Raw genomic sequence first — 28,000 nt, 5'->3', positions numbered from 1 at the left:
GTTGGGATATATACGCCGCCGCCATTTCCGAGTCACGTATTATCACCAGCTTTTTTCTACCTTTGTGCCTCACTTTTGTGAGCGTGTGCTAATGTGGCTGTCGGAGTTGTATTTCCCCCTTCGTCTTTTTTTTGTGGAGAAGGAGGGGGGAGGGTTTCGGTGGCGGCCCAAGCGGCCCTCTGCGTGGGGTGCCCGCGGGTCGCGCTTGTGCTCCGCATACGATACGATGCCTATTGTGGACGTTGCGGGTCGGAGAGGGCGCCGTGAACTTCCCGTCGGTGGGTGGATGCGGCGGCGACAATGGGTGAACCAGACACGCGTGTTTGTTTTTGTTGTTTTCGACAGAGTTACGCCTGACTCGCGCTCGTCGGTGACCCGTTATTTCGGGGGAAGAGCGGGACGGTCGGTTACGTGCGGGGAATGTCACGATTGCTCGCGTCTGGGTTGAAACCACGATATCAACGGCCTTCGATCTGTCGAGGGACCGTCTGTTCAAGCCCTGGGGATCGGCGAGTTTGAATGCGGGGAGTCTACTGTCGAGACCGGTTATAACGATATATCACTTCGATATATCCGCTATTTCGTTATAACCGACTTCGGTTCTAACGAAGTGCAAAAGGGAATGGGAAATCGTGAACGCTTCGCTGCACAGCCGCTATTTCGTTATAACCGATCTGGACAGTATTTGTATTATGTTCGGCGGTATAAACTGAATTTCAAGCCGCGCTCACGTTGCTAAAACATCACACAATGTACATTCTGCAGACGTTGTCTGACGCGTGTTTCGTCCTTGCACGATGGTCCCACGAGAGAGTTTTAGGGAACCGTTTTTGCACATCCGATACGGTATACGATGGGCCCTCCGTTTCGCACTGCGCATGCGCTACCTCAGAAGACTCGCGCTTGCGCAGTTCGTACCGGACGGTCCATCGTATACCGTATCGGATGTGGAAAAACGGTTCCCTAAAACTCTCTATGGAGAACGCGCCCGTACCGTCAACAGTCTGCAGCTAACTATCTACCAAAAAGCCCTGGATCTGTAGCACTAAAGAAAGGGGGGGGGGGGGGGGGGGGGACGCAGGTGGTCTGGCAAATCACTTTGTTCTGTCCGGTTTTTTTTTTATATATATCTATAAAAAAAGAGGGGGGGGGGGGTTACTTTGGATGTTTATAACAGATACCCAGCAGTTACCAGCAATTTTTTTTTTCGGGGCCTAAGTTTGTGTTTACGAAAGCCACTCTAAAATAGTCGTCTTGCCTGACAGTGAAACAGTCATTGGGGGTATTTTCATTGTGACCTAGCTGAGAGGCTGTCGGAAAAATCAACATAAACCAAGCCATAGATCGAGCGGACAAGAAGGGACGGACAGTCTCTGTCCGTCCCTATTTTTGTCCCCTCACTCTAGGGTTTCCATGTCTATTCTTGTTCTTAACCAGCCCGCCTGTTCACTTGCTTCTAACCTAAGTCAACTATGCTTTGCGTTTACACCTAAACTCAAAGGTGGGATTCCTGGCCGCCGGGCCAAGGACTACGCGACTCAAGCGGCGCGTAAAATAACTCCCGTACGGCGCAGCATAAGGAGATGATTATGATGATGAGCATGATGAGTATAAAAATCCTGACGATGATGATTGATGTGTGTGTGTGTAGCGCGGGATACGCAGATTCTAAAAAAATGTCAGCGACCTTTGATTTTAAAGTTCTGTTATGCGTGAAATGGCAGTATTTAAAAAGTGATAATTTTAATTTGTTTAGAAGACTACGTACATTCTTGTATAGTTTAGGTCACGTGACATCCAGGCACGTAGCCAGGAAGGGGGGGGGGGGGGGGCATGAGGCCCGGCCCCCACCCCCAATTTTTTTATTTTGCTGGCACCTCCTCTCCCCCTCCCCCTCATGCAGCATTTTTACATGGGCGCCCCCCCCCCCCCCCCCTCGAAACAAAATCCTGGCTACGTGCCTGGTGACATCAATATATATATATGAATTGGTCTATAGGTCATGTGACGTCAATTTCTCCGCTAAATTTAGCCGGAAAACTGAATTCGTCTGCAGGTCCCGTTACGTCAAGTCACGTGACAATTCAGTTCCTGCTAAATTTAGCGGGGAACTGAATTCGTGCATGGGCCCCGTGACATCAATTTTCCCCCTAAATTTAGCGGGAAATACACGGACCAGCGGACAACATGTTGGAATTGGGGGGGGGGGGGGGGTTAATGCTAAAAAGTATTTCATCCTTTAAAACACGTGCGAGTGCTCAGACGCACGCACGCACGCACACGCACACACACACACACACACACACACAAACACGCGCGCGCGCGCGCGGCGTGCCCACATCCCTTACGGTGCTTTGATGACCGGTGGCCGCCCAGCCGTCCAGTCATGCTCCTAAAACAATCTCGTCCGACCTTGGTCATGGCTCGCAACAGCAGCGCCGAGGCCAGCGGCCGCTTTGGCCACAACAACAAACAGACCACGACGAGTTTCCCGCTTTTTTTGTTTCAGCGATGGCCGGTCGCAGGAAGCGCCCGTCCGTCCGCCGCCGCCGCGCATACCACCGCGCGCATCTCTCTGATGCGCTCCATGAGGCTGCGCGCCCGATGGAGTCGTCCACGGTTTGATGGACACGCTTTGTTTCCCGTACAGACGTCTGCGAAAACGGCCTCTGCGCGCCGCCATCTTGCTGCTGACGTGCGCGGATCGTCTGATAGCCAAGCTCTGCTTAGGCTTGCCCATGGTTGGCAGACTGGCACCCAAATGAATCCTTTTCCATCTACGATGACCAGACCCACTTTTGGAGCGTGCCTGTCTGCAAACGCAACCGAACCTTGTAAGGTCTGCTTCGCGCAGCGCATTAATAAACGTATTTTTTATTATTTTTATGTGGCAGCGAGTACAGGTGGTGGATGCTTGACTGACTGCAGAAGGAAAACCTCCCTAGTTTGTGCAACCACCGTATACCAAAGGCGCTGAACGTCTATCCTGGCCCAGGCGGAAGGCAACGGGCGTTGTAACGACCGACCTTCGCGACCGGACCTGGACGCGGATCGCCACCCCTTTTGTAACATTCCCGAGGACGCGCCTTTCGCTGACAATCTCAAGCTGGGATTATTTTCCCCGCTGCCCTGGTACCGTCGACAAAAGAGCAAGACAAGCCGTCGTCGATACCGGCTCAAGTTGGGTGCTGAAACGGAAATGCGTTCTCTTTGAGGCGTCCAAGCAGGAACCAACGGCCACGGTGATCCCTGCTAAGCCGAAAGAAGGAGATAAGCCGTGAACGGAAACTGCCCGGATATCGGCGTCCAAGGTCTTCTCCGTCCCGACCAGGGAGTGGGACGGTATCCTCCGGGCGTTCGTGCTCTCTTAGAGCCAACAAAAGGATTAACCGGTGTGTCCGTTTGGGCGTGCTCATAGGCGGTGCCCGGACGTTTGGGAATGAGCTTCTAGGTGTCACCTCGACCTAGATTCCAGGAGCAAGGCCAAATCTCAAGTGTCGCTGAAGAAACGGCTGCCACTATACAAGCCTGGAGGAACCGGAAGAGCACTTATCCTCTGTGTGTGCGTGTGCGTGCGAGTGGGCGGTGCCTGACCAGTTGGGGAACGGCGTCCTGGCCTAGGGACGTAGGGAAGGGGGACATTATAAAAAGAGCGGTTTTACGCTCCCTCTTCGTGTTCTCACGTTGTTCTCATGCCGAACGGCAGACTGTACATAGTATGTAAATAAACAGTTTGAGAAGAGACACCCTGGCTCGCTACCAACTCTGCCCGATGTCCTGGGCGACGCATGGCTCCAGCGGAGATCGACATGGACAAGCCCCGAGTCTTTACAACTGGATGGCGGACGGTGGGATCGACAGCTACGACCATTGAGCGGCAGCAACAGCGGATCTCATGGGCCGTGAGCCGAGTCTGGTGAGTGACGGCATCTTTTCTCTGTCGCCAGGCCTGTAAGATCGAGGTGTATTTTGCAGGGGCGTAAGTAACTACCGAAAAGGCAATTTTAAGGTTGTTGTGTGTCGGTAGTGCAGAGTTTTGCCACCCAGATAGGTCACAGACATGGATCTGCAGCGTTTGCTAAAGTGTCAGTTGCTCGACTTGTGTGAGGAGCTCGGGGTAGACGCGAACACATCGATGAAAAAACCGGAGCTTGTTAAGGCTATCCAGGACGAAAATCTTGACAACGAGGAAATCGAAGAGATGTGGGAAAAAATCAAAACAAAAAAAGGAGACGAAGCAAAATTCAAGGAATTAGAACTAGAAAAACTTCGTCTCGAGGTGGAGCTAAGGAAAGCGAGCGGAGGACGGGAATCGGAGGTAGAGGGCACCCGAAGTCTCTATGACATGACGAAGCTTATTCAGGCTTTCAAGGTGGGACAGGACATGGGCCTCTACCTGGTAAACTTCGAGAGAGCTTGCGAGAGGGCCCGTTTTAATCGGGTATATTGGGCCAGAAGGTTGCTGAGTGTTCTGCCATGCGAGGCAGCCGGGGTAATCGCGAGGTTATCCGCGGACGACTCGGACGACTGCGACCGCGTGAAGAGCTGCCTGCTCAAGAAGTATCGGTTGTCGGCAGAAGCGTTCAGACAGAAGTTCAGGGGCGTGACCAAAAAGTCGGAAGCCAGTTATGCGGAGTTCGCATACGAACTTCGGTCGTACCTTGTCGAATGGATGAAGGTCGCCGAGTCGTATGACGACAAAGAGAAAATGCTGGAGACGGTCGCGCTCGAACAGTTCTATAAGACTCTTCCTGAAAGCATGCGAACCTGGATTCAAGATAAGTCAGGAGTAGACTCTGTTTATCGAGCCGCAGACCTTGCGGATGAGTACAGTTCCCGTAGAGGCGGAAAAGAGGGAATGAGGAGAACCTTTGAGAAGGAAAGCGGAGATGAGCGGAAAAAAGGGGGCTGGAAAAGAACAGAGTCGCGAAAGGAGGAAGACAAGGAGGAGAATATCTCCACGACCTCCCGGGGCAACGGGCCAGACAGTCAGCAAAAGAAGAAACCCTTTGAGGCCAGGAGGCCGATAAGGTGCTTCAATTGCCATGAAACTGGGCACATTGCCGCGGGATGTCAAAAACCAAAGGTAGTTTTCGCCTTAGCGAGTAAGTGCGAGGAGAATGAGGAGCTCCTGAGTCCGTATCTTTTCGACATGACAGTGAACGGAAAGTCGTGCCGCGTGTTGCGCGACAGTGGGGCTACCATTGACCTAATTCACCCGTCGTACGTTACCGAGACCCATTGCAATGGGAAATGTAGCTGGATCAAGTCGGTGCTGGACGAGGGGAGCGTGTGTCTCCCTGTGGCCGATGTTCTGATTTCTGGACCATTCGGAGAGGTGCGTACTGAGGCGGCTGTTTCAGACAAACTGCCGCCACAGTACCCCTACCTATTTTCGAACCGAACAGACAGAATTTTGAAAGAACAAGGCAAGAGCCTCGGGGAGGGACTCGTTCAAGCGCTCACGAGGGCTAAAGCTCGCGAGATTTCCACGCGGCTCAGTTATGACGAGGCTAGCCCAGGAAAACCGAAGGATCCGCCGACGGGGGTCTCGGAGCAAACCAGTTCCGGGGAAGCAGAGAAAGACCGGGGGAGTGAGGAAAACGTCACGGTCGAAAAAGAAACTCGCCAAGAGCAGCTAACCGAACTGGACGAGTTAATATTGCCCCCGACGTCGGGAAACTTTGAGAAACTCGTGTCCGTAACGAAGGAAGTTCTGATCAAGGAGCAAAAAGCTGATCCTAGTCTAGATAAGGTGTGGGAAACCTCCAAGGAGGGCGTGGCCAGGAAAAACGTTTCATTTCCTGTCCGTGATGGTGTGCTGTACCGACACTACCGAGATCGGTCGGGTCGCACGTTCGATCAGCTGGTAGTGCCGGAGAAATATCGAGCGGATGTGTTGCGCCTGTGCCACGGAGCGGGATGGTCCGGTCACTTGGGCAACAAAAAGACGAAAGATCGGCTCCTCACGGAATTCTACTGGCCGGGATGCTTCCGAGATGCCGAGTCTCAGGTGCGGGCGTGCGATGTCTGTCAGAGAGTGGGAAAACCCAATGAAAAATGCAAGGCGCCCCTGAGACTTGTGCCGATAATCTCGGAGCCATTCAGGCGGGTGGTCATTGATGTGGTGGGTCCTCTTCCGGCTACTAAGGGGGGGTACCGCTATGCTCTAACGGTCATGTGCGCGGCTACCAAGTTCCCCGAAGCGGTCCCCATGAAGGAACAGAGTTCAGTGGAGGTGGTGAACGCACTTCTGTCAATTTTTGCGAGGGTAGGCTTCCCCCAAGAGGTCCAGAGCGACCAAGGGAGCGTTTTCACAAGCGCTTTGACTACTGGTTTCCTCGAGAGGTGCGGTATAAAGGTTATACACAGTTCAGTATATCACCCGCAGTCAAACAGTGTCGAGAGGTGTCACTCAGTTATGAAGCGGGTTCTGAGGGCGCTAACTTATGAGAGTGGGAACGAATGGGACGCCTGCCTGCCGGCAATGTTGTTCGCGCTGCGCTCCGTGACTCACGAGGCAACCGGCTTCAGCCCGGCCGAACTAGTGTATGGACGGTGTTTGCAGACTCCCCTGCGGCTGCTCCGCGAAACTTGGGAGACCAAGGCATCCGATCCGAGTGTGGTAGAGTACATTCTTGATCTGCTAGAGCGATTCCGAAGCACGAGTGAGATAGCGGAGGTTAATATGCGCGAGGCCCAGATCAGAGCGAAACGGTATTACGACCGAAACGCCCGTGTCCGGGAGTACCGGGCGGGCGATCAAGTCCTCTTGCTTCGTCCCTCACGCCAAAATAAGCTACAGGTGCAGTGGGAGGGACCATTCAAGGTGACTCAAAAGCTGTCGGATACTAACTACGCAATCGAAACCAGAGGCAAGAGAAAGGAAATCAGAATCTATCACTGCAATCTGATGAAGCGTTACGTGAGCGAAACGGAAGTGGTGAACTTGACACTAAACGCCCCAGAGGAAGTTCAGACTGATGTTCCGCTACTTTGGGAGGCTGGAGCGCCGGTCGGAGTAAATGAAGTCATGGCTCAGGCGGTTCGTTCGGAGGATCTTTCGGTCTCACAGCGGGCTGAATTGAGAGATCTTCTGGAAAAGTACGAGAACTTGTTCTCAATGTCTCCCGGACGAACCTCCCTTGCCACGCATGACATTGAGCTAACATCAAACGTCGCGGTACGATCCCGTCCCTATCGCATGTCACCCAGGCAGCAGGCTATCTTAAAAGACGAGGTGGAGCGCATGCTGCACTTAGGGGTAATCGTTCCGCGTGAAAGTGATTACTCTTCCCCTATGATCATCGTAGAGGCTGCGGGAAGGGATCCCCGACCATGCATTGACTATCGCAAACTCAATGCAATCACCAGAGACCAGGCTTACCCGATTCCCAACGTGGAGGAAAGAGTTGAGACGGTTAGTGGGGCTAGATACGTTTCGACTTTAGACCTAGTGCGCGGATACTGGCAGGTCCCGATGACGGAAAGAGCTAGCCATTACGCAGCCTTCGTGACCCCAACGGGCACATTCCGCCCGTTGGTTTTGAGCTTCGGCCTTAAAAACGCTCCGTTCTGTTTCTCGCGAATGATGGACAGAATTTTGCGTGGGGCGGAAAGCTACGCGCTACCGTATCTAGACGACATCGCCATTTTTTCGACAACTTGGGCAGATCACATGAACCACCTTTCTGACGTATTTGAAAGGTTGAGGAGCGCGGGTCTAACCGCGAAACCAAGTAAGTGTCAGCTGGCGAGAGGCGAGGTTAGATACCTCGGCCATATCGTGGGTCAGGGGCTAAGAAGGCCCGACGAACTCAAGGTTGAGGCTGTAAGAGACTTCCCGCGACCTGAGAAAAAAACTGGCATAAGGGCTTTTTTGGGGCTGACGGGGTATTACCAACGCTATATCCCTCAGTACTCAGAAAAGGCTAGCCCCCTAACCGATGCGCTGCGGAAGACCGAACCCGATAAGATTCGATGGGACGACAAAAAAGAACAGGCCTTCCAGGGCTTGAAAAATTCCCTCTGCTGTTCCCCCATACTTCGGGCCCCGGATTATAGTCGCTCGTTTATAGTGCAGTGCGATGCCAGTAATCGCGGCTTGGGGGTGATTTTATGTCAGGAGGATGATGCGGGAGAGGAGCACCCCGTGCTGTACGCAAGCCGGAAACTCAGCAGCCGAGAGGAGGCTTACAGTGCGTCGGAAAAGGAATGCGCCGGCTTAATTTGGGCAACTCAAAAGCTCTCTTGTTACCTTTACGGAGCTCCGTTCGTTTTCGTCACCGACCACTGCCCTTTGACATGGCTAACTCAAATGTCGACAAAAAATGCCCGACTTCTGCGGTGGAGTTTGGCTTTACAAGAATTAACCTTCACGGTTAAGTACAAGAGGGGGGCGGCTAACTCCAACGTAGACGGACTTAGCAGGTCGTTTTGAGATTGTTTGTTCTGGATGTTGCCTTGCGAGTTGGGCCAAATTTTAAGAAGTTTCATTGCGTTTTCTTTTACTTTTTGTAATCTTCACACATGTCAGCGATTTCGCTTTGTGCAATGTTGCCCTATCGCAGGCTTTTCTTGGTGGTGTCAATGGCAGAAAAAGTGATAGGTTTATTGCCGCAGAAAAAAGGCCTGGCGGTTGGGGAAAGGGTGCTGCCGCTCGCTGGATTTGGTTGTAGCGGTTCGTGTCTCTGTTGATGTGTTGGCTACTCACGACGATTTCGAAGCTGATCTCTCCAGGAAAGCAGCTGATACTCCTCCCCTTCCGAGATCTGCCTTTGCGTGGAGGAGCTGTAACGACCGACCTTCGCGGCCGGACCTGGACGCGGATCGCCACCCCTTTTGTAACATTCCCGAGGACGCGCCTTTCGCTGACAATCTCAAGCTGGGATTATTTTCCCCGCTGCCCTGGTACCGTCGACAAAAGAGCAAGACAAGCCGTCGTCGATACCGGCTCAAGTTGGGTGCTGAAACGGAAATGCGTTCTCTTTGAGGCGTCCAAGCAGGAACCAACGGCCACGGTGATCCCTGCTAAGCCGAAAGAAGGAGATAAGCCGTGAACGGGAACTGCCCGGATATCGGCGTCCAAGGTCTTCTCCGTCCCGACCAGGGAGTGGGACGGTATCCTCCGGGCGTTCGTGCTCTCTTAGAGCCAACAAAAGGATTAACCGGTGTGTCCGTTTGGGCGTGCTCATAGGCGGTGCCCGGACGTTTGGGAATGAGCTTCTAGGTGTCACCTCGACCTAGATTCCAGGAGCAAGGCCAAATCTCAAGTGTCGCTGAAGAAACGGCTGCCACTATACAAGCCTGGAGGAACCGGAAGAGCACTTATCCTCTGTGTGTGCGTGTGCGTGCGAGTGGGCGGTGCCTGACCAGTTGGGGAACGGCGTCCTGGCCTAGGGACGTAGGGAAGGGGGACATTATAAAAAGAGCGGTTTTACGCTCCCTCTTCGTGTTCTCACGTTGTTCTCATGCCGAACGGCAGACTGTACATAGTATGTAAATAAACAGTTTGAGAAGAGACACCCTGGCTCGCTACCAACTCTGCCCGATGTCCTGGGCGACGCATGGCTCCAGCGGAGATCGACATGGACAAGCCCCGAGTCTTTACAGCGTGCAGGGGAGCGAAGCCCGCGGCATCGTTTTTATAATGCAAGATCAGGATCGGTTCTGTCTCGAGTTTCCCAGAAGGACAATGTTGATTGGTTAATTATGTTTACTGATTAGTTCCTTCGATTGTCCGACCTGGCTTGCGCATTTGTGTCGCTTGTACAATAACGTCGAGAGTTGGGCTAGTTGGTATTCGGTAGTCATAGTGCAGACAGCAATAAAAAAAGAACAACATAGACGGAGCAGGAGAAACACGCAAACAGGACGAACGCTGACTCGCAGCTGAAGCTTTTACTACTTGAAACAAAAACGTCCGTGTTTTTTCGCGATGTTTGTGCAATATGATCGCTTGTGCAGTTTGCTGTATGGAAGTCTAGACGACGGCGAGTTAGTCGCTGCCCCGACGGGGTCTGTGGCCTCCATTGTCGATAAAACATTTAGCCAGTGCTGAATTAATTACCACTTGCTTGGAGGTTCCAAATGTGCATCACGCTGTAGTGAAAGTACACGAACGTGCACATTGCTACTGAAACGCTAGCAACGACTAATTTACCAGAACAACCGCACGCCCTAGACCAATCTAGGGAACCGCTGCCAGAAGAACCACGGGTAAAAAAGGTCCGCTCTCACATTTTCCCACATCGATGATTGGACTTTCGCAAACGGCGGGATTGACCTACAGGTTCCTTGAACTGGCATGCTCCTTCCAGCGACTATGACCTGTCGAAAAGTGCTGAATCACAGTACGCGTGGGCAATCTCCTGTGTTCTGCAGAAGAGAGCTACTGCAGGCTGAGAACGCGTTCTACATCCCAGGAGACAAAGATAACAGCGCTCAGAAGGCTCTTATTGGAACGGTACGTGGAGGACACTGTTGTCCTGGTGACAGCTAGTCTTGTCCGCTGTTTTTGGTGTCCGTTGACGCAACCGATGCCAAGGTCCCCATTCGCTCCCTCTGAGCCGCCATAGACTTAATCCAGACGACCGCTCGTTGCGCGTAGTTGTAGTACGTGTTGGCTGCCGGGCTTCCGGTTTACGGGTCTCGTTCTCTGAACGTGGCCTCCCGAGATCTCTCTACGCAATGGGAGAGGAGCGAACCAGCTCCTCCGACGAAGAAGCGCCGTGGCTGACCCCCATCCCCGCAACTCCGGAAGTCGCACTTAAGTCGGCGCTCTTCTTCTCTCGTGCCGGACCAATCTACGGCCGGGCCCTCTTAAAACTGGGCCACCGCAGTTGGACCATTTACTCCCTTGCCGCTCATTAGGCTTCGCTCGTCGTTTGGTTCGCCATCTCCGCGAGCATATTTCCTTTTATCTGGATCACAACTGCGCCACGCCGGCTGACTGGCGACAATGTGGAGAGCTCCGTGACCTTTGGCGCTGCGGCATCTAGTCTGGCGGAGCCTGGGGCCAATACCACCTAGAAGACAAGGCCTGTGCATGACGTCATCACTAGTGGACCCCCCACCGGCAAACACGCTGTAGCTCTACGAGAGACGCCGCCAAGCGGTAGACGCGTTCGTCTTGGCGTCTCCGCGTGCTAGCGTCGCGCTCGGTGTGAAACGCTGCGAAACGCTATATAGGCAGCGCTACGTGGATCCACCAGGGATGACGTGAGGGTGAAAGGCGCAGGCCTTGTCTTGAGGCTTGATTGAGGGAAGTCTTGATTATGGAATTAGGGCCGCGTTCATTGCTGTGCCGAGTGATATTACATCGCTGTCACGTTGGGCTCTGATCGGATCATAGGATCTAGTCCAGGGGTCGCCGACCAGCTGGCCGTGTCCGGACCGGAATCATCTTTTATTCGGTCTGCGCCCCAGTCTCAAATTGACAAGGCCGCTGAGGAAGACGTGGGATCCTTCTCAGTGCCAACACGAATACAGAAATCATTTTATTCTCCAGTAAACGTCCTTCTACATTTACAGCCTGGTAAATGTACGAGGGGTTTTAAAGTAACATTGGATGCCGAAAACTTTCTGGCAAAGAAGTAATAATCAAAAATATCAGAAACCTTTATCTTCAAAGTCGTAAAAATCGATAGAATGCGGTATTTAAGAAGCGGTGGTATCAGTTGGTTTCGTTTCAGAGAGTGAATAAAACGTTAATCATTTTACCGCTAAATTTAGCAGGACAATTAACGTCACGTGACCCTAAGTCGCATGACATGAGGTGACGTGACTTCAATGTCGCCGCCAAATTTAGTGGGGAAATCGACACAGCGGTGTCAGATCGGAACGTTGCGTAATATCATGACGAGCGTGACGTCAATTTTGCCGCTAAATTTAGCAGGGAAATGCGCTTGGAGAGGGGCAGCTTGCTCAACGGACGGACGGACGGACAGAGGGACAGACAGTTTTTAGTTAGGGGGTTCCGTTATAAAAGCATTCCCATGCCTTAAAAGTTAATTTAACACAAATTGCAGGCTGGTTGTGTGATTGTTTCCGGTCTGGAGTCGTATACCTCGAGACCATTATAACCTAATCTCTCTTGGTATATGTCTTTCTTTTTCTACACACCTTTTCCACAAGGGCGCAGCCATCTTGAATGTCGTCACTTCTGGTATGCGGTAAAACATCGTTTTGATCTCTCCACGCCGCTGGAAGGTGTTTACGAAAAATGCGTGATTTTCACAGATTCTTGTTTTGCCTCGCCTATTTTTTCTCGCGTATTCGAGGTTGAAATGTTTTTATTATATTTTCGTCCCGCATACCATATACAAAACCCACGTGACTGAAAACGACACGAAACAGAAAACATCTACACCCCTCTTGCTCATGCGCTCCGCAACGATGTCCAATTCTAAAGGTAACAGAGACGCACCGACTGCTCGAAACCAAACACACCCATCGTGGACCTCTGGAACGATGTTGTCGGTCCGGCCGAACCGTGTCATCGAAGCGGTGGCTGAACGCTTCGAAGACGGTCATTTTCCACTGGCTCGAGTCCAGTTTGGAAGGGCAGGCTTGTTTCGGAAGCCAATTTTCCCCCCGGTTCACTCGATGATGCGGTCGTCATTCTTTGAAGCTGAGGGCCAGAGCTGTTATTTTCGTCGGTGAAGACGGAGCGCGCGGAATTACGATGACCCGTACACGACGGAAGCGACGCCCGGCGAAGAATCGCTACGTGGTGAACCCAAAGGGGGCATCGCAGAACACCATCACATGGTCTACGTCTGAGTTTCTTGAGAGTCACTTTTCGCTCCAGACATGATGACAGATGCATCTGCATGCAAACATATCTTAACTACCTTAGAAGCAGGGTGTCGAACCGGAACCGAACCGAACCGAAAACCGGAACCGAACCGGTATTTTTTCCGGAACTGAACCCGAACCCGAACCGTTATATTGTTATCGCGATGAACTCGAACCGGAACTGAACCGGAAAAAAAAAATAACGGTTACCGGCTCATGTCAAAACGGTTCGGCCACGCGCTGTTGACAATGAATGTGCTATCAATTATGCCATTTGTATTTTAAGTGCCGTCAACTGACACACACCTCGCTTAGATATTTTTCTTCTCCACTCAGTCTTAGGAATATAAACGCTGCATCCATGAATCTTGACATGGTAACCAGTATTGCGCTGGTCCCGGCTTGCACGGAAAAAAAAAAAAAAAACTAGAAAACTGTGCAAAAAAAAAAAAAAAATGCGTCAGCGGGATTTTATTTTCTACAATCTCGGCAATCCTAAATGCTGCTGTGTGCTCATTTCATAACACGTTTCTAGAACGCGCGAGTTCTTGAAGCTTGCTTCCATCGGAATGAGAAAAGAAAAGGCTGTGGAGTTTGATAATAATGCATCCGTTTTCGAATAGGCACTTAGAAGCTAACATATTTGTGAGACAGCGAATTCTTCTATTTTAATATTTATCCTATTACGTCCTTCTGGCGTTGCGTTCGGTGAAGTGTTTTTCATATTCCGTATCTTGTTTAATGAAAACTTCTTTAGGGGTCTAATTTGAGTTACCGAAGGCTAGTTCAAACAAAGAAAGCTGCATTTTCTCCCCACTGTTCCTTCAACTGCTTACACGCCAAGGTGGCGGGATAGTTAGCGAGTTCTACTTGCAAGTGGGTTTGTAAGGAGGTCGCGGATTTTACAGCTACTGCGTCGGACCCAATTAGATGAAGTCCGAATGCGTAAACGTCGGTGAGGTAACCTTTGAGTGCACATAAAGAAACCATTAATGGTAGAAATCCCTGAGCCTTACACTACGATGTATCCAGTTTCGTATGTGCTGATTTCAGATGTTTTATTTGTAATTTATTTTGATGTTGCAATTTGTCATTTATAATTTCCGAACCGGTTCAGCGCCCCGAACCGGTTCGCGAACCGGTTCGCGGATCGAATTAATCGAACCGGAACTGAACCGGAACAAAATAAAATTACCTGAACCTGAACCGTAACCGAACCCGTATTTTTTTCGGTTCGACACACTGCTTAGAAGCATGCTCGCTTCGTGCATGCTTCCAACATGTCCACAGACAGTTTTTGTGTGAGTAATGTGACCGTCACGCAAGGAGAAACTTGTCCAAGATAGTGTCTTCGGACTGTCTCTTGTAAGATCTATTAGGAGTGTGATCGTAGCCGCGGATTAAGCGAAGCTTCCCGCTACACTCAATCCGCAGCCACACTGCCGATGATACATCATACAAAAACTGACTGCAGACACGTTAGAAGCATGCACGAAGTTGCTTCGAACATGCTTCGTCCGCAGATGATTCCGTCATTATGTGTGCAAAGAACACCGTGTCTTTTGTTTTGTATGATGTAGAAGTACACTCTTTTGCACCACTGTACAAAAAGCTGTCGCGGCGGTCATTGGCCCGTTCGTGTCGCGTGATGTCTGCTCGTGTATTTCGCCCATATTGTGGCTGGCGAGCCTTAAATGCGGTTTTGTGAGACTATGACGATGGCCTCTGGTTTTGTCGCAAGCTGAGTTATGGCCCAGTATATGTAACGACCGGCACATTTTGTCCGTCAACGTCGTTTTTTTTTTTTTTTTTTTTTTTCAAGACCCGATTGATTTTGTACAGCATTGCTGGTCGACAAAGATATGTTCTCCCAGTGTGGACAACCGGGCGGCGCCCAAACATTATCCACAATAAATCCTACAACATCGTCGGTCATTGGTCGGCCATTGCTAACAAATTCTTGGCGACCAAACAAGACAACAACAAAGTTGGTTTACACATTTGGCTAATGACTTAATTTTAGGTTTGCCATTGGAAAGAGGCCATGCTCGCGAAGAAAAAAAAGAGCTTAGTTTGAGTCATGTTGGTGAAGTTTCTATGTCGACCATCGAACAAATCCCATGCTCGGCATTTTGCTTAGCACCACCGAGACAATTCCAAATAATCTGCCATAGGGCTTTGCCCTTTCGTGGCCCGTGGAGATCAGCCGTTCGTTAGGCAGAGGATTACTGCGGACGTCGGGTCAACTCCGTTCGCGGGGCATATCCGAGTTGGTTCAAAACAGGTCGACCATGGAAATAGGTGGCCATGGCCGTTCTTTTCGAGGCGCGCTCTCTCGGCCAGTGACCATATCTCGGCGCAAGGGCGCGCCGGAATACTTTGATCTCAAACCTCGTTGGCAGGTATATTCTGTACTTTCTAAACGGAAATTCGCTCGAAGTCAAAATTTCGGGCCTCTCTTTCATCGAAACCATAAAGAAAGGCCGCTTAATCGACACTCGGTTGGCTAACCGTCGCGTAAATTTGGCTTTGCACGCTTAGGTCTGGCAATTGGAGCGCTCGGACGTTTCGTGTCTGTCTGTATACTTCCGAACTGGCTCGAAAGCACCGCGCGCGGCAGGCTCAAAGCGGCGGCGGATGCCGTCTCGCCTCTGTAACGCCTTAAACTCGGTGCGTAGCGATGTTTAATGAGCCGCATCTTGAGTGTCGAACTTTTGCCGTCGCTGCTCTCTTAACCATCGGAGCAGAACCCGTGTCTGTCGGCTTGGCGTTTGGCTTCGCTTCGCTGCATGGGAGTGACAAGAAAACAACCGCGTCCACCCACCCCTCCTCGCCCTCTTCATCGCCGTTTCGTTTTTAGTTCACATGGGTGCCTCTCAATCTATAGCTGTTCTCATTCCTGCCTTCCAGAAACCTACTTTTTTTTTAAATTCTATAACTAGGGTTGAGTGTTTTGGGTGCTTAGTTTTCTTTAAAATCGCTAAGAGTTTTATGTAGTCTATTTTATTACCCAAAGAATCGTTTTTTTTTGTCTATTTTTGGCACTGATTAAAAAAAAAATCAACGTTTAAAGCTGCAGTTATATCAAACAGGGTCATTCCATGCCAAAGCTGCAGGGTCATTCCAATCCAAAGGGACGCTGCAAGGTTTTCAAGTCTGGGATCTGGGGAGCCTCCGAACTCCAAGAAAATGATTTGTTTAAAAAAAAAGTTAATTTTATTTTTGCTGGTATCATGTTCTAAGTTTTTTTTGAAAATTACATAAAACCAATGTAGGTAAAAAGAAAAAAAAGACGGTTGCATACCACACTAATTTAGGTGGGCGACTAATTAGTTATGATATTCCCTATCTTACATTAAGAAACAAAGATTGAAAGGCGTCATTTTGAGCCCATATAGAACCCCCCCCCCCCCCCTTTTCCAAAAAAAAAAAAAAAAGAAGAAACTTCTTAATTTCTTGTTTTTTTTTTAATAAACTTGAATTTGGGTGTTAGCCAGAGCACTTTTTCCTTCGGTTTTCTTAAGCCTAATTATTGAATTGCTCGTATTAAGTTTTCAAAGCCTCGTATCTTTTTTTAGTTTTATTTAAATGACAAATTCTTCAGTTTATACAGAAACAGCGATATTGAGAGCCATAAAAAGCAATGTGAGCAGCGGTGCCCGGAACTTTCGATGTAGCCAAAAGTTCACTTTACCTCATCTATTCAATAGTTCAACATATCAAAAAATTAGAAAAGTACTTCTTGTTGTTGGTGAGAAATTATTTTTATTTTATTTGTAATTTGAGCCTCTCTGACCGTGCCTCCAGGCACTAGCCTTGTATGCACACCGGCGTTCGCCAGCGAGGCGTGAAAGGCGTGGGACGCCGATGCAAGGTTTCCAACGCTCCCTTGAAAACCCGTTTTAATCAGTTGAAGAGGACGTTATCCTGACTTGCATGCACCCATATCCTCTGTGCGTTACGTAATAATGCCGGCGTCTTAATTTTACTCTACTTCTGCCCAGGTAACTGCCGACGAACGCAGGCTTACATCGTCTGCTTCCCGAGTTTGGGAATGCGTATACTGCCCGTCGGCCTCGTCTGTCCTATGTAGAGATTTAAAGAAAAAAAAACAATTCAGACCGGATAGCTCTTCACCGAACCGAAATGATAACGGTGATGTGGAGTATGGGCAAGGGAACTCGAATCGGGGCTTCTGCCGGAGAAAACGGCCGTGGGATTCCCCACCATCGTCATCCAGGCAACACGCTGAGTCCTGACCCGAATATACCTGGGAAACGTCCTGGCACCAACGAGAGAAAAAGAACGCGAAAAAGGGCTGTGGTTCCAGGAGAATACGGCAGCATCGTTCGCAGCTCTTTCCGTGAAGGTTCGGGTTTTCTCGCGCAAAGATATAACCTCCATTCGGGCGGTGTGTTTCGGTTTTTCCCGATTCTGATAAAAGCCGACTCGCGGAGTTACTTTGCGGGGTTTCTTCCACAGGACCGAAAACAGAGGACCGTATATATGCACCAACTCAACTTTTTGACGCCATGCAAAGTTACAACAGTCTCCGTGAGATTGAAAGCTGGAACCGAAAATTCGATTTAAAATTTCACTCTGTTTCGATACGCGTATAGGCGTACCAGTTCTGATGGGTGGTATACGAACGGAGGCCATTATACTCCATCATAAGTACAGCTACGAGTGAAAAGATCCAGTTCCTGTTCGCCATCGGAGAGCGTTTGAATGGGGAGCGTATTCAATAAACCGATTCTATATCTCGTTGCCGCATATTCTCTTTTTACCATAATTTATCTAATTTCATATCCTTCTACGTTTTCCTCTCTGTACCTATCGCGTACTTCGGTCGGTGCTTGTCAGAAAGAACGTCATTCGTCAGTGAAGGTTACCATTTGTTCGTGCATGCGCGCTCGGCATTCTGAAAGGTGTTCGACTATATCGCTCTTCGAGACGACAGGCGCTTTTGCAAACGTTTAACGCATACAATGGCGAGCGGACCCGATTGAGGTTTGTTGCTTCGTATGGCCCTTGGTCCCCTGCTAAGATTTTATTTCCTGACCCGCCCACGCAGCTTTATTCTTTTTTCGCTGGCACCGTGCCTTGAATTTTTTTTTTTTTTTCGGTCACGAATTTGCGGATTTAAACTATGACGCTTCAGCCACACGCGATGACACTGCGAAACCATCAAAAACGCGAAGCGTTTTCTCGGCTAACTTTTGCGGGAAAAAAATTATCCGCTATTTGTAAGCAGTAAGAGAGTGCAGGCGAGCTGGTCATTAATCGACATCTTGTAAACCCTGAGATGGGGAACGATAAAAAAACGGACGGATACTTAGCCGAGAAATTGTGACGTCACATAACGTTACACGACCACGTGACGCCAGCGTGCATCGTTATGTCGCCGTGTTTCGTGACGTCACAGTGACTCGATCGTGGTTGTATTGTAATCCTTGCACCTCTGGTGGTGAAACGTGGTTGTGTGTAGAGCCATTGTATGCTGTCAGAGTATCGCATTCGGTAGTATCCGCGGTTGCTTTTGAATTTTAGCTTTGATCGGCCATTTTGGCACCGAAACATATACTGTGAATGCCAACCCCCATCCGCCAAGCGGACGTGCTGCGAATTACCACCGAAGTTCGGAACGCGCTACCTGAAATCGCCGGTGAGATATGGTTGTATAAAAACAACACTAATTTCACCGCAGATCCTTGTAAACTAAAATTTTATGAAAACATGACGCTCCTGTCAATCTGTACTAATCTCCAATAAAAGTTCCCGCAAAAAAAGAATTTTTTTCCGTTTGTTTTTGCGCAAAAACATGCTTGGTAAACGCTCGTGGTGACCACGGTAAAAAAGAAAGATTGAGTCACCATCTTGGCACCTCGAGCCTGGGAGTTTCGTTACTCTGGAAACACTCAGTGACTCCAGTTGTGTGTAGCCCGTGTGCAACAGCGTGTGCGTGCGGCAGGCGGAACCGGCTATGGATCTTTTTCAAAGCCCGGCCCATCGAGCAATGCATTGGCGGTCGCCATTTCTGGGGCACGAAGTGCGTGATTGGATCCGGGTCCTCGCCGAATGCTGACGCAGCACTCGTTTTCGACACGAGTGGAGCCGAGTTCACGCCGAACGCTGACGTCACCCTCGCGCCCTCTGCATGCTCAGACTACGTTCCCTAACAATGACGGACTGGAATAATTGTCGCAGCAGCCATTTGTAACTCCAACCTGCCGCTCGTCCTCTCGCGTTCGTAGTTATATTAACTTATTATAGTCAAATAAATTAATTTTAGCACACCGACCAGCGTCAGCGAGCAGGTGCAAGGGAAATCCCGAAGGTTCTATCCCCGTCTCTTCCGCCATGTTAGGGCTACCGCGAGTTGCGAATAGGTGGCACGCGCCAACGAAAAGCGTATATTAGAGATCGCTTAGAACTTTCACCCCAGCTCGCGGAGAAAACCTGTAGTAGAAAACAAGGTTTGAAGAAATTAAGTTACTCGGCAGTAGTCTTTCCAGATCACATCAACCAACATTTCAGCAAAAAGGAGTCTACTTGAGTGTATGCATAGAGTTATTATAATGTACGCTAGAGGTTCAACTGGCGCTAGTGTCTATGCGACTTCCGTGACGCAAATTGAAGCAGACAGCAACCAGTCTACTTTTCCAGTCCTCCTGTGTATTCCTATGGGAAAGCGCGCGTGCATTTTGTCTTTTCGCCGGAAAATAACACGGAACAATTTGGTTATTTGGGTCGTACCGAATAGTATGTACCTTGATTAACACTGTAAAAGTGTAATTGCTTTAGTTAGCGCATTTTTCTTCATCAGTGACCGATGTTTAACTTCGCTACATTTCAGTCCCAAACGTGTGTTAGCAGGTGTGTAAAAACAAGCGACGATTCGAAGCAAAATTACAATCGAAAGGAATGTAGAGTGTGTTCAAGGCTCGCCAGCAATCCGGTGACGCTTATATATTGATAATATGCTGTAGAAGAGTAGTAAGTTGGGCGAGTTGGTAAACGTTGGATAATATGCCAGTCCTGTCACTATATAAAAATGACCCCGTCGTGCATGAGCGGATAAAAACATTCAAAACGTAGAGAATAAAGTTCGAGGGCTATAAAAGTTGTCTCTTCGTATTGCTTTCTCTGCCAGGCAGCTTTTATCGGGCATTTGTTCTCAAAGATTTCGAGCGTGCGAGTGATATTTTGAACGTAGAACAAGCAGCTTCGCTCAGAGCAGAAAGAATAAAACGGTACTTACTTATTTAAAATAGGAATAGATTACGTGGCCTTCAATTTATTTTATCGTACATGCACGGGTAGTTACTGATCCAGTGTTACTGCGTAGTTCTTGCCATCCCCCTTAATTTCCAAATGTTCTTCGTTCGTTTGGCACGTATATCCCCCACGCTGAAAAGCGCCGACGTCGTGTTCGTGCTAACAGTGTCCGACAGTGCACATAAATACACGTACGAAGCTGTTTTAGCACCGTCTTTAATGCGATGAATTTGAAAGAAAAACACCGTAACTGACCAATTATTTCGTCGGCCTGACTGAGAAATGTTCCAAGCTACCTAGTACGTACGAATTACTCGGGATATTTGCTCTTATGATCGAGCGCAGAGAGAAAATGCACTCACTTTTTCCCATAGAAATGCATTACCGGAAGTCAATTTTCGACTGGTTGCTGTCTGCTTCAATTTGCGTCAGCGCACTAGCGCCACTTGAACCTCTAGCGTACATTATAATAACTCTATGAGTGTATGTTCATTTTGACTTTGAATTTCCTGTGGGTATATGCATCAAATTAAGCCACTTCTTTTTCTGCTTTAAGCCGGAAAAGCAAATGGCTTTTGTTTTTCGTTATATCGATCAGCCAACCAGCCCAGCAATCCGCTATTTTAAATATGACGGCACACGGTATACATATTGGAATGGTCTGTAGGTTTACGAAATTCCCTGCGTGCAAAAGCGTGACGGATAGATGCGTATGTAACGCCAGAGGCCCCAACGAAAAACAACAGCAACAAAAAAGTCCATCTCTCTCGAAACCACGTAGTAGCCGCGTGGGAAGCGCGACTGAGAGACGCACGAACTGTCGTGCGGCGTCGAAGCACCCAAGCGGAATTGGACTTGGTCCGACCAGAGTTCTGTCGTCGAGGGGGGCCTCGATAGAGCCGCCCTGCTTGCCGAAGTCAAGGCCGTGGGATAATGTGTTTGCACGGCGCTCTTCCATTATCACCTAGAAGACAAGGCCTGCACATGACGTCATCGTTAGTGGATCCTCAACCTGTCGTATCGGGCGGCAAACACGCCGAAAATGGACGAGAGCCACTGTAAAGTTGCAGACGCGTACGTCTTGGCGTCGCCGCGTGCTAATGTATGGGACGCTGCAAGACACGCTGTCGACGATGCTCACGTATGGGTGGGTTCACGAGTGATGACGTTTGGGGGTAAAAGGTGCGGGCCTTGTCTTATAGCTGGTATTGGCGTGTCCCCAATTCGTGCATCGATCTCTGTAATACACGCGTCTCCGAATAACATCGTAGTACGACTGATTCGGTATCGAGGAAAATTTTCGATTGTCGTGTGTTTGGTGGTCGACAACTACGAAAGTCTGTATAGTTTTGTTGGAAGATGTCGCGACAGCGTTGCAATCGTGCCGGCTGGTTGCTGAAAAGTTAGGTGGAAGCGATCTGGAGAAGTGGGAGGTTGCGCGCAAGATTGATGGGATGGGTAAAGGCGCTTTTTACGGGGCTGAATTTAGGCAGGGGGTTTGAATGTTTAAAAGCTGGGTGGCGCCAGCTGCTGCCCAATTCAAAGCTTATTGGTAGAATTCCGCGTTTTCGGAGTTTAGTTCTCGTGAAATTCGGAGGGTGTTTTTCCGAGTTTATTTTTTAGCTGAGAAATCGGGGTTTATCGGAGTTTATTTTTGTTAGATTCTAACTTCTTCGAAATGCATGGGTTATCTTTCTGTGCTCCCAATTAATGTATATACATATAGATGCAAGGTGACGGTACAAAACAAACCAGGAGGATTTTATTCGATGTTTCGACCTGAGGCAGGTCTTCGTCAGGACCTGCCTCAGGTCCTCACGTCTTCGTCATATATATATATATATACATATATATATTGAAAACAAAATAAATAAAGTCCGGGTAATGTGACCCGTTGTCCTTAAGGAACCTTGACGAACTAAACGGCAAACCCCTTTTTGCAGTAGTTCGAAATTTCATAAAAAACTGAAGTTCCATCTCCTCATGACCACTGACCCCTGTTCTTATAAAGTATATTTGTAAAACGACATCTTTTTGCTTTTTTTATTTATTTATTTTATCGTTGTGACCTCGAAATTCGAAGTTTTTCGGATAAATCCGAATTGACGGAAAACTTACCGGCGAGCTTTTTAAGACGTTTTCGAAATTATCCGAGCGCACTGAGCTTTATACTTATAGGCTTACACACCATCCGATTTATGGATCCATGTCCATGTTCGGCGCATCCGGTCTATAGAGACATTATAGAAAAAACGGTGTATCAACAGAAATCAACGGTTTTACTGTGTAATAAACATTTTATGACGCGGTATAATACCTCGCATACTAAACTATTGCCAAGTCATTATATTCAAAATTTGAATCGATATGATTTTCAAATTAGCAAGTTAAATCAATATTTGCCGACTTTAGGAGATAATGGCGAATTAGTTTGTTGTCAGGTGTCTTGATGCCGCAGGCATTTTACCCAGGTCGCCAAAAGATATATTTTGGTATAGCTAATGGAACGTTTCATTCACATGCGTAGCCCAAGCGTTCCAAAAAAAAAAAAAAAAAAAAAAAAAACTACTTCCAAAGTTTTAAGCCTCCCTTGAAAAAAAAAAAAAAAAAAAATTGGTTTTGCATAATTTGTTTTTTTTATTGGTTCTGGGCCTAATCTAGTTTTCTACTTTGCTGTTTTTTTGTGTTTTTTTTTAATGTTTTGGCAGAGTTCTGTCTTGTTTCACCGCTAGCTGACGCTGCGTGTGTACATGCTTTGCCTTTCACAATTTTCTCTCGGCGAGAGCGCTTGATCTATGATGTCCTTAGCTCAGCACAACGTGCCAGCACTTCCACTAGTTTGGTTCTTCTCTCTCCCAACTCAAATTCATTCCTGATCTTGCACTCTAGTCTACTTGCGAGTTGCCTCCCCGCGGACATCTACGCATAAAAATGGAGTGATCAAATGACCTTTTTAAGATATATATATATATGTCGTAACGTGACCGCCAACATATACGTTTGCGTACTGGCCTCGGATTCTCACTATGCAGGTTTGAAACCTTGGGTAGCAGCCCCCTTTGAAGAAAGATTTTTAAAGACGCTTTTTGACCACTTTCACACTTCCACTACATATACTGGTCAGTTTTAATCCTTGACCTACCATAACCTACGAGACGCGCATTTAATTGTGTTCTCCACACACTAGTTGAAAAACAATGGAAAAAAGGGGGCAACGTTTATACGCTCTCAACTCCCAGTCCTTGGTGCGGACACGCGATCTGGTGCCAATTATACGCGGCCAATTTTCCTCACTGCCATGTGCACGCACTCGGGCCGGCAGTACACAGAGCATGTGCTAAATTCCCAAGTTGGTCTATTACCGCCACCGCAGCGATGAGATATACGAGTCACAACCTAAACGCCCTTCGAGACGTTGACTTCAACCGAACTCGAGTTGAGTGCTCGCGCGCGTTGCTCCTGTCTAATTGATGGGCCGCACTCGAGCCGAAAGCTCTGCGAAGTAGAGTCTTAAAGAAATATCACGCTCCTACTATCCTCGAAATTACGACACGACAAAGAATCTTCTGGTTCAGTGGCGCTGCGGGCCCGTTTTCTTGTGCCACTTGTGTCAGTATATATGCTTGCCGAAAGTCTACAACTTTCGAACTCGATATCGTTTTATGGTACCGATTACACGTCGCAATGTACCCAAGTCCGCCTGATGCGTGAGCCGGAGAGAATTATAAGGATTGCAAGAAATACTGATCATTCTTAACGGATTACGCGGATTCCCTTCGGAGATTACCCGTTCTCTATTTCGAGCTGATTATTCTGTTTCATTTGGTACCGCTTCCTCTTATATGATTATTTTTTATATCTTGGTTACTTGTCATCTGCTAACGGTGCGACCAACATAAGTTTTAATCTCTAAATCTAGGGCATCTCTACCGCTGTTCTTGGTTAGATATCTTAACTTGGCAGTGACTACAGTGATTATATATGCTCTGGCGTCCTCCACGTCTCTCGAACGGTTCTAGTATTCAGTGCATGACCCCCCCCCCCCCCCTCTTTTTTTTTTTTTTTTTTTTTTCACCCGGTGGAGTGGTAACTTCTTCACCGAACGAATCAACAAACACCTCACGTGCGCATGCGCACAGAAAATCACCCTCACCGATATTTAACGAAGTAACTTCTTCATTATCTACAAAAAAAGAAAGAAAAAAAAAACATCATGTTTATCGGAGCCTTACGTCTTTCAATTAATACCGCAGCCTCAATGCCAACTCCACGGCCGCCCGCTTTCCGACTGCGCTCCCCCGGGCAGCGTATCTGAGCTGTTAATTCAAGCTCCCCTCGGTGCAGATGTTTGATGTCTCGACGAGCATCGAATGCCGAAGGATTCCAGCTGCCGTTGAAAGAAGAGTGACCGACCATGCTTTCCCGCGTGTCTCTCTGTCCGAAGGTCAAGTTACTCGTTCGACTTTATGGTTTCAAAGTGGCCAACGTACGTCCCGTTTCGACAAATGCAAAAAGAAAGAAAAAACAACCAGAAACAACGTCTCAGATTGACACGTTGTTTTGGAGTCTAAGCTCTCCCTGCTTTCTTATTTGTTGGTGCTGGCAACGGTGCCTGGGACATGTCTCTTTAAGGACGTGTCTAGCGCGTCTTTGTTTTGGTGTGCTCGATTTCTGCCTGGTGACGTCACAACTGGGGGAAACTTGAGATTGTCGCGACCCTGTCGGTGGTACACGGAAGAAGAGGTGCATACTTTGGGCGCATGCTCGGCTCTCTCCCACTTTGCAGACAGGCAGTCGTTGGAAACTGGAAAGTGGCCGCGGGTTAATTGGAAGCGCAGCACTGGGCTCTCTCAAGAAGCGCAAGATGCATCCAGTCTATACAGGGTTGCAAGTAGCCACCTCTCACAACCTAGCCTGGCCACCGAAAAGGGGGGGGGGGGGGGGGGGGCGCTTTGTTGGGGGCAGCAGTCTGGCAACCCCGCCTTCGCCAGACCATAGCCTCCTCCGTATAGAGGAGGCTATGGCCAGACTTGACTAGATGATCTACACACACCATCAGCAAACCCAGGGGCCGCCAACGTGCACCATCAATTTCTGTTTTCACTTTTTCTTTTATTTCTTACATGGTCTACTCACAGGCAACAAACGATGAAACCGCAGTTAGACTTCTCGTGCACCATAAAAAAAGACACGGTGTTGACCGCAGACACGATGAAAGATTTATTTGCTTCATACATGCATGTATGCTGGGAACATATTTGCAGACCGTTTTTGTATGGACCACTACGACCTTCATACAAGGAAGCAATACGCCTCAGACAGTGTACGCAATGCATACTGTCTTTTGTGTGATATGTATTAGAAGTGTGACCGAGGCGGCTTAAAGGGATGGTGGAGCACTTGTTATCCCCTCGATTTTAGAGGATCTCCACGATGACAGTCGGTGTCCACTTGCACCAGGCGCGACGCAGGTTCCCCACTCTCGGTCTAAGCGAGTGACCCCGAGTGCAACTATATAACGGGCAGCTCTCATCTAAACGGCAACGCAAAAAAAAGCGTCACGCATCGCGTCCCGCTCCGGCGACACGAACAGACACCAGAGGGGCCGGCTTCCGGTGGACCGCTCCACGGGGACACCGGCCATCTGTCCTTCCGGCCGGTGCAGGGAGTCCGGTGTATACACGCCGTGCGGACGCGACGAGTGCTTGTGACCAAGGTCCCTCGGCGGCTCGCGGCGCCCCAGTTTCTCGGCTCCGCGGGTGCGCTCCTGCTGCTGGCGGGGTGTACCCCGTTTTTTTCTTTCTCCGAGAGCGCCCTTGTCCCTCGCCCTAAAGCCGCCGGACATTCCCGCGCCCACGACCGCTCGTATAATTGGCTGTAGTTCGTCGGGAGGAGACAACGCACGGGCATATACACGCTATACGGTGTGAGCTGCTGGCATTCGGCCCGATGTCGACCCGCGTGCACACAGCCATCGCGTCGCGGTTGATTCGTGGCAGCATCCAACCGTGAGCGCGGCTCGTGACGGTTGTATGACGGTATTATTGGCACCGGGAAGGAGGGCTTATCAAACGCGGTCATCGCGGGGTTTATTATGCGGCGGAATTCGCCGGAAAAATGTTACCTCCTTACGCGACATTTTCTACAGCTCGTGTTTGTGGAAATAGAACCTTCTAATTTTCTACCATGCCGCTTCCCTGATGCACTTCCCATTATTGCGGCTCCCAGGAGCCAAACGTGCACGGGCTTGTAATACCACGCGTGCACAAAGGCGTGATATTAGAGAGGGTATAGACTTTGATTCATTATCATTCTCTGTAGTTGTTGACTCGCATATTTGCACACCCACCCATGTTTGTGACGTTGCACCATGGCTGCGGCGCGGATTGTGGAACGAAGCTTAGGCGTACCCTTCGTTCTTCGCAAACTTGTTTTCTACGAATACGCCATGCCCAACGGCCCTATGGAAAAAGGCGCTTGTTTATAAATAACAATTCGCAATATAAGTACGCGCATGTATAACCAGTCACTTGAAGCTTAATAATACTCTAAAATATCATGGTAATCAATAGCTTTCCTACACTTCTAAAAAATCTGCGGGATGGGCGGCACATTCCTCGTGTTCACGTGATTCGTCGATCTTAGCGCCCGTATCCTCTGTTCATGGCTTTATTTTTTTTTTTTATTCGAAACGTATTTTTTGGAGAACGCTGAGAATACATTGTGTACCGAACTCCACACGAATCTACAAAAAAAATTACAGAACAATACAACTCGAAGTGCACGTATAATGAGTTTTCTCTGGCCACCATATATAGCTGTGCGAGTTGCTGTTGGTCGTGTGCTGACGACCAACTTCCATCAGGTTCAGTTTGTATTGCTCTTAGCAGACGATGTTGTTTTACCGAATGCTCGTGCTGATGACAGCTTTCTATAATAAGATGGCAATGTTTATAAAACACCGAAGTAAAAGCAAACCCGCTAATGATTTCGCTTGGAGCAGAAACGTCCACGGGGAGTGTTTTGTCCAACGGAAACAAACAACACGAACGTCGTAGGAAAAAAAAAAAAAAAAAAAAGCGAGTCGTCAGGGCGGTTCGGATGCTGACATGCGCCCACACGAGTCTGGCGCGAGCAACGGCAAGACCTGTCGCTGACGCGTGGATGGGCGTCTCGCGCCGCCGCCACTCGGTCTGCTCCAGACACCCATACGTTATTTTGGGACTGCTGCGCCCCCGGTGCGTGGCCCGAGCTTCGAGCAAACGGCTCCCTCAAGATACAAGTCCAGGTCAAGTTCAGTCTTGGGAGGTGGCGGGTGTCAGATGCCTCTGCGATTGGGCGCGGTATCTTACCTTCGCGTGCCTTGCGGTAAAGTACTGGCTGTTGGGAATCGGTGGACGGATGGATTTGCAATGCTCAACCCTTTTGAGTCGGGCGGTAACTTGCGTCATCTAGCCAGTCGTTGAAAATCTAGAAGTGGTCGTTTGATGGATTTCTGTCGTAGCCCTCAAGTCAGGAATTTTTTTTTCTCTCTTTCCATCATCGCAGCGATTTGTCATGCATCAACGGACGCCCACAGATCTGATGAACCAAACTACTCATCATCTCAAGAATAAACAAACAAACAAACAACTATTCAAACACACAACTCGCGAGTCAAGACATCAACACGTAAACAACGCGTGTGGCTGCACAAAAAAAAAAAAAAAAAAAAAGGCTAGGATTGCCAAATGAGATACATTTCAGAGTAACGACACTTCCACCATGAATGGAGGGATGGATGCTAACTGTACCCCTGATAACGGGCGGTAGCTTGCGCCACCTAGCCATATCGATATGCTTAAAATCATTATTGCCACTTTTCAGAAGCTTTATCTGAAATCGCAGGAAACGCTTTTCCACCCTCCAGAGGTATTAAGTATAC

The 28,000-nt window shown here is 48.9% G+C and overlaps 2 protein-coding genes across 2 annotated transcripts in view; both read left to right on the top strand.

Moving 5' to 3' along the window:
• Positions 1 to 28,000, top strand: part of LOC8031928 — a gene marked incomplete in the record, with an annotated part of 107,332 nt that overhangs the window by 24,694 nt on the left and 54,638 nt on the right.
• On the top strand, positions 4,061 to 11,598 carry LOC121837826. The gene is made up of 2 exons (XM_042293653.1): positions 4,061 to 7,045; positions 11,533 to 11,598. Exons 1-2 carry the CDS (start codon positions 4,061 to 4,063, stop codon positions 11,596 to 11,598), a joined length of 3,051 nt encoding a protein of 1,016 aa, XP_042149587.1.

The sequence above is a fragment of the Ixodes scapularis genome, unplaced genomic scaffold (assembly GCF_016920785.2).
Source record: "Ixodes scapularis isolate PalLabHiFi unplaced genomic scaffold, ASM1692078v2 PGA_scaffold4__175_contigs__length_147842914, whole genome shotgun sequence".
In the NCBI taxonomy this organism is placed as follows: Eukaryota; Metazoa; Arthropoda; class Arachnida; order Ixodida; family Ixodidae; genus Ixodes; species Ixodes scapularis.
Note: the sequence above shows the minus strand (reverse complement) of the source record. Positions and strands in the feature narration are given on the sequence as shown.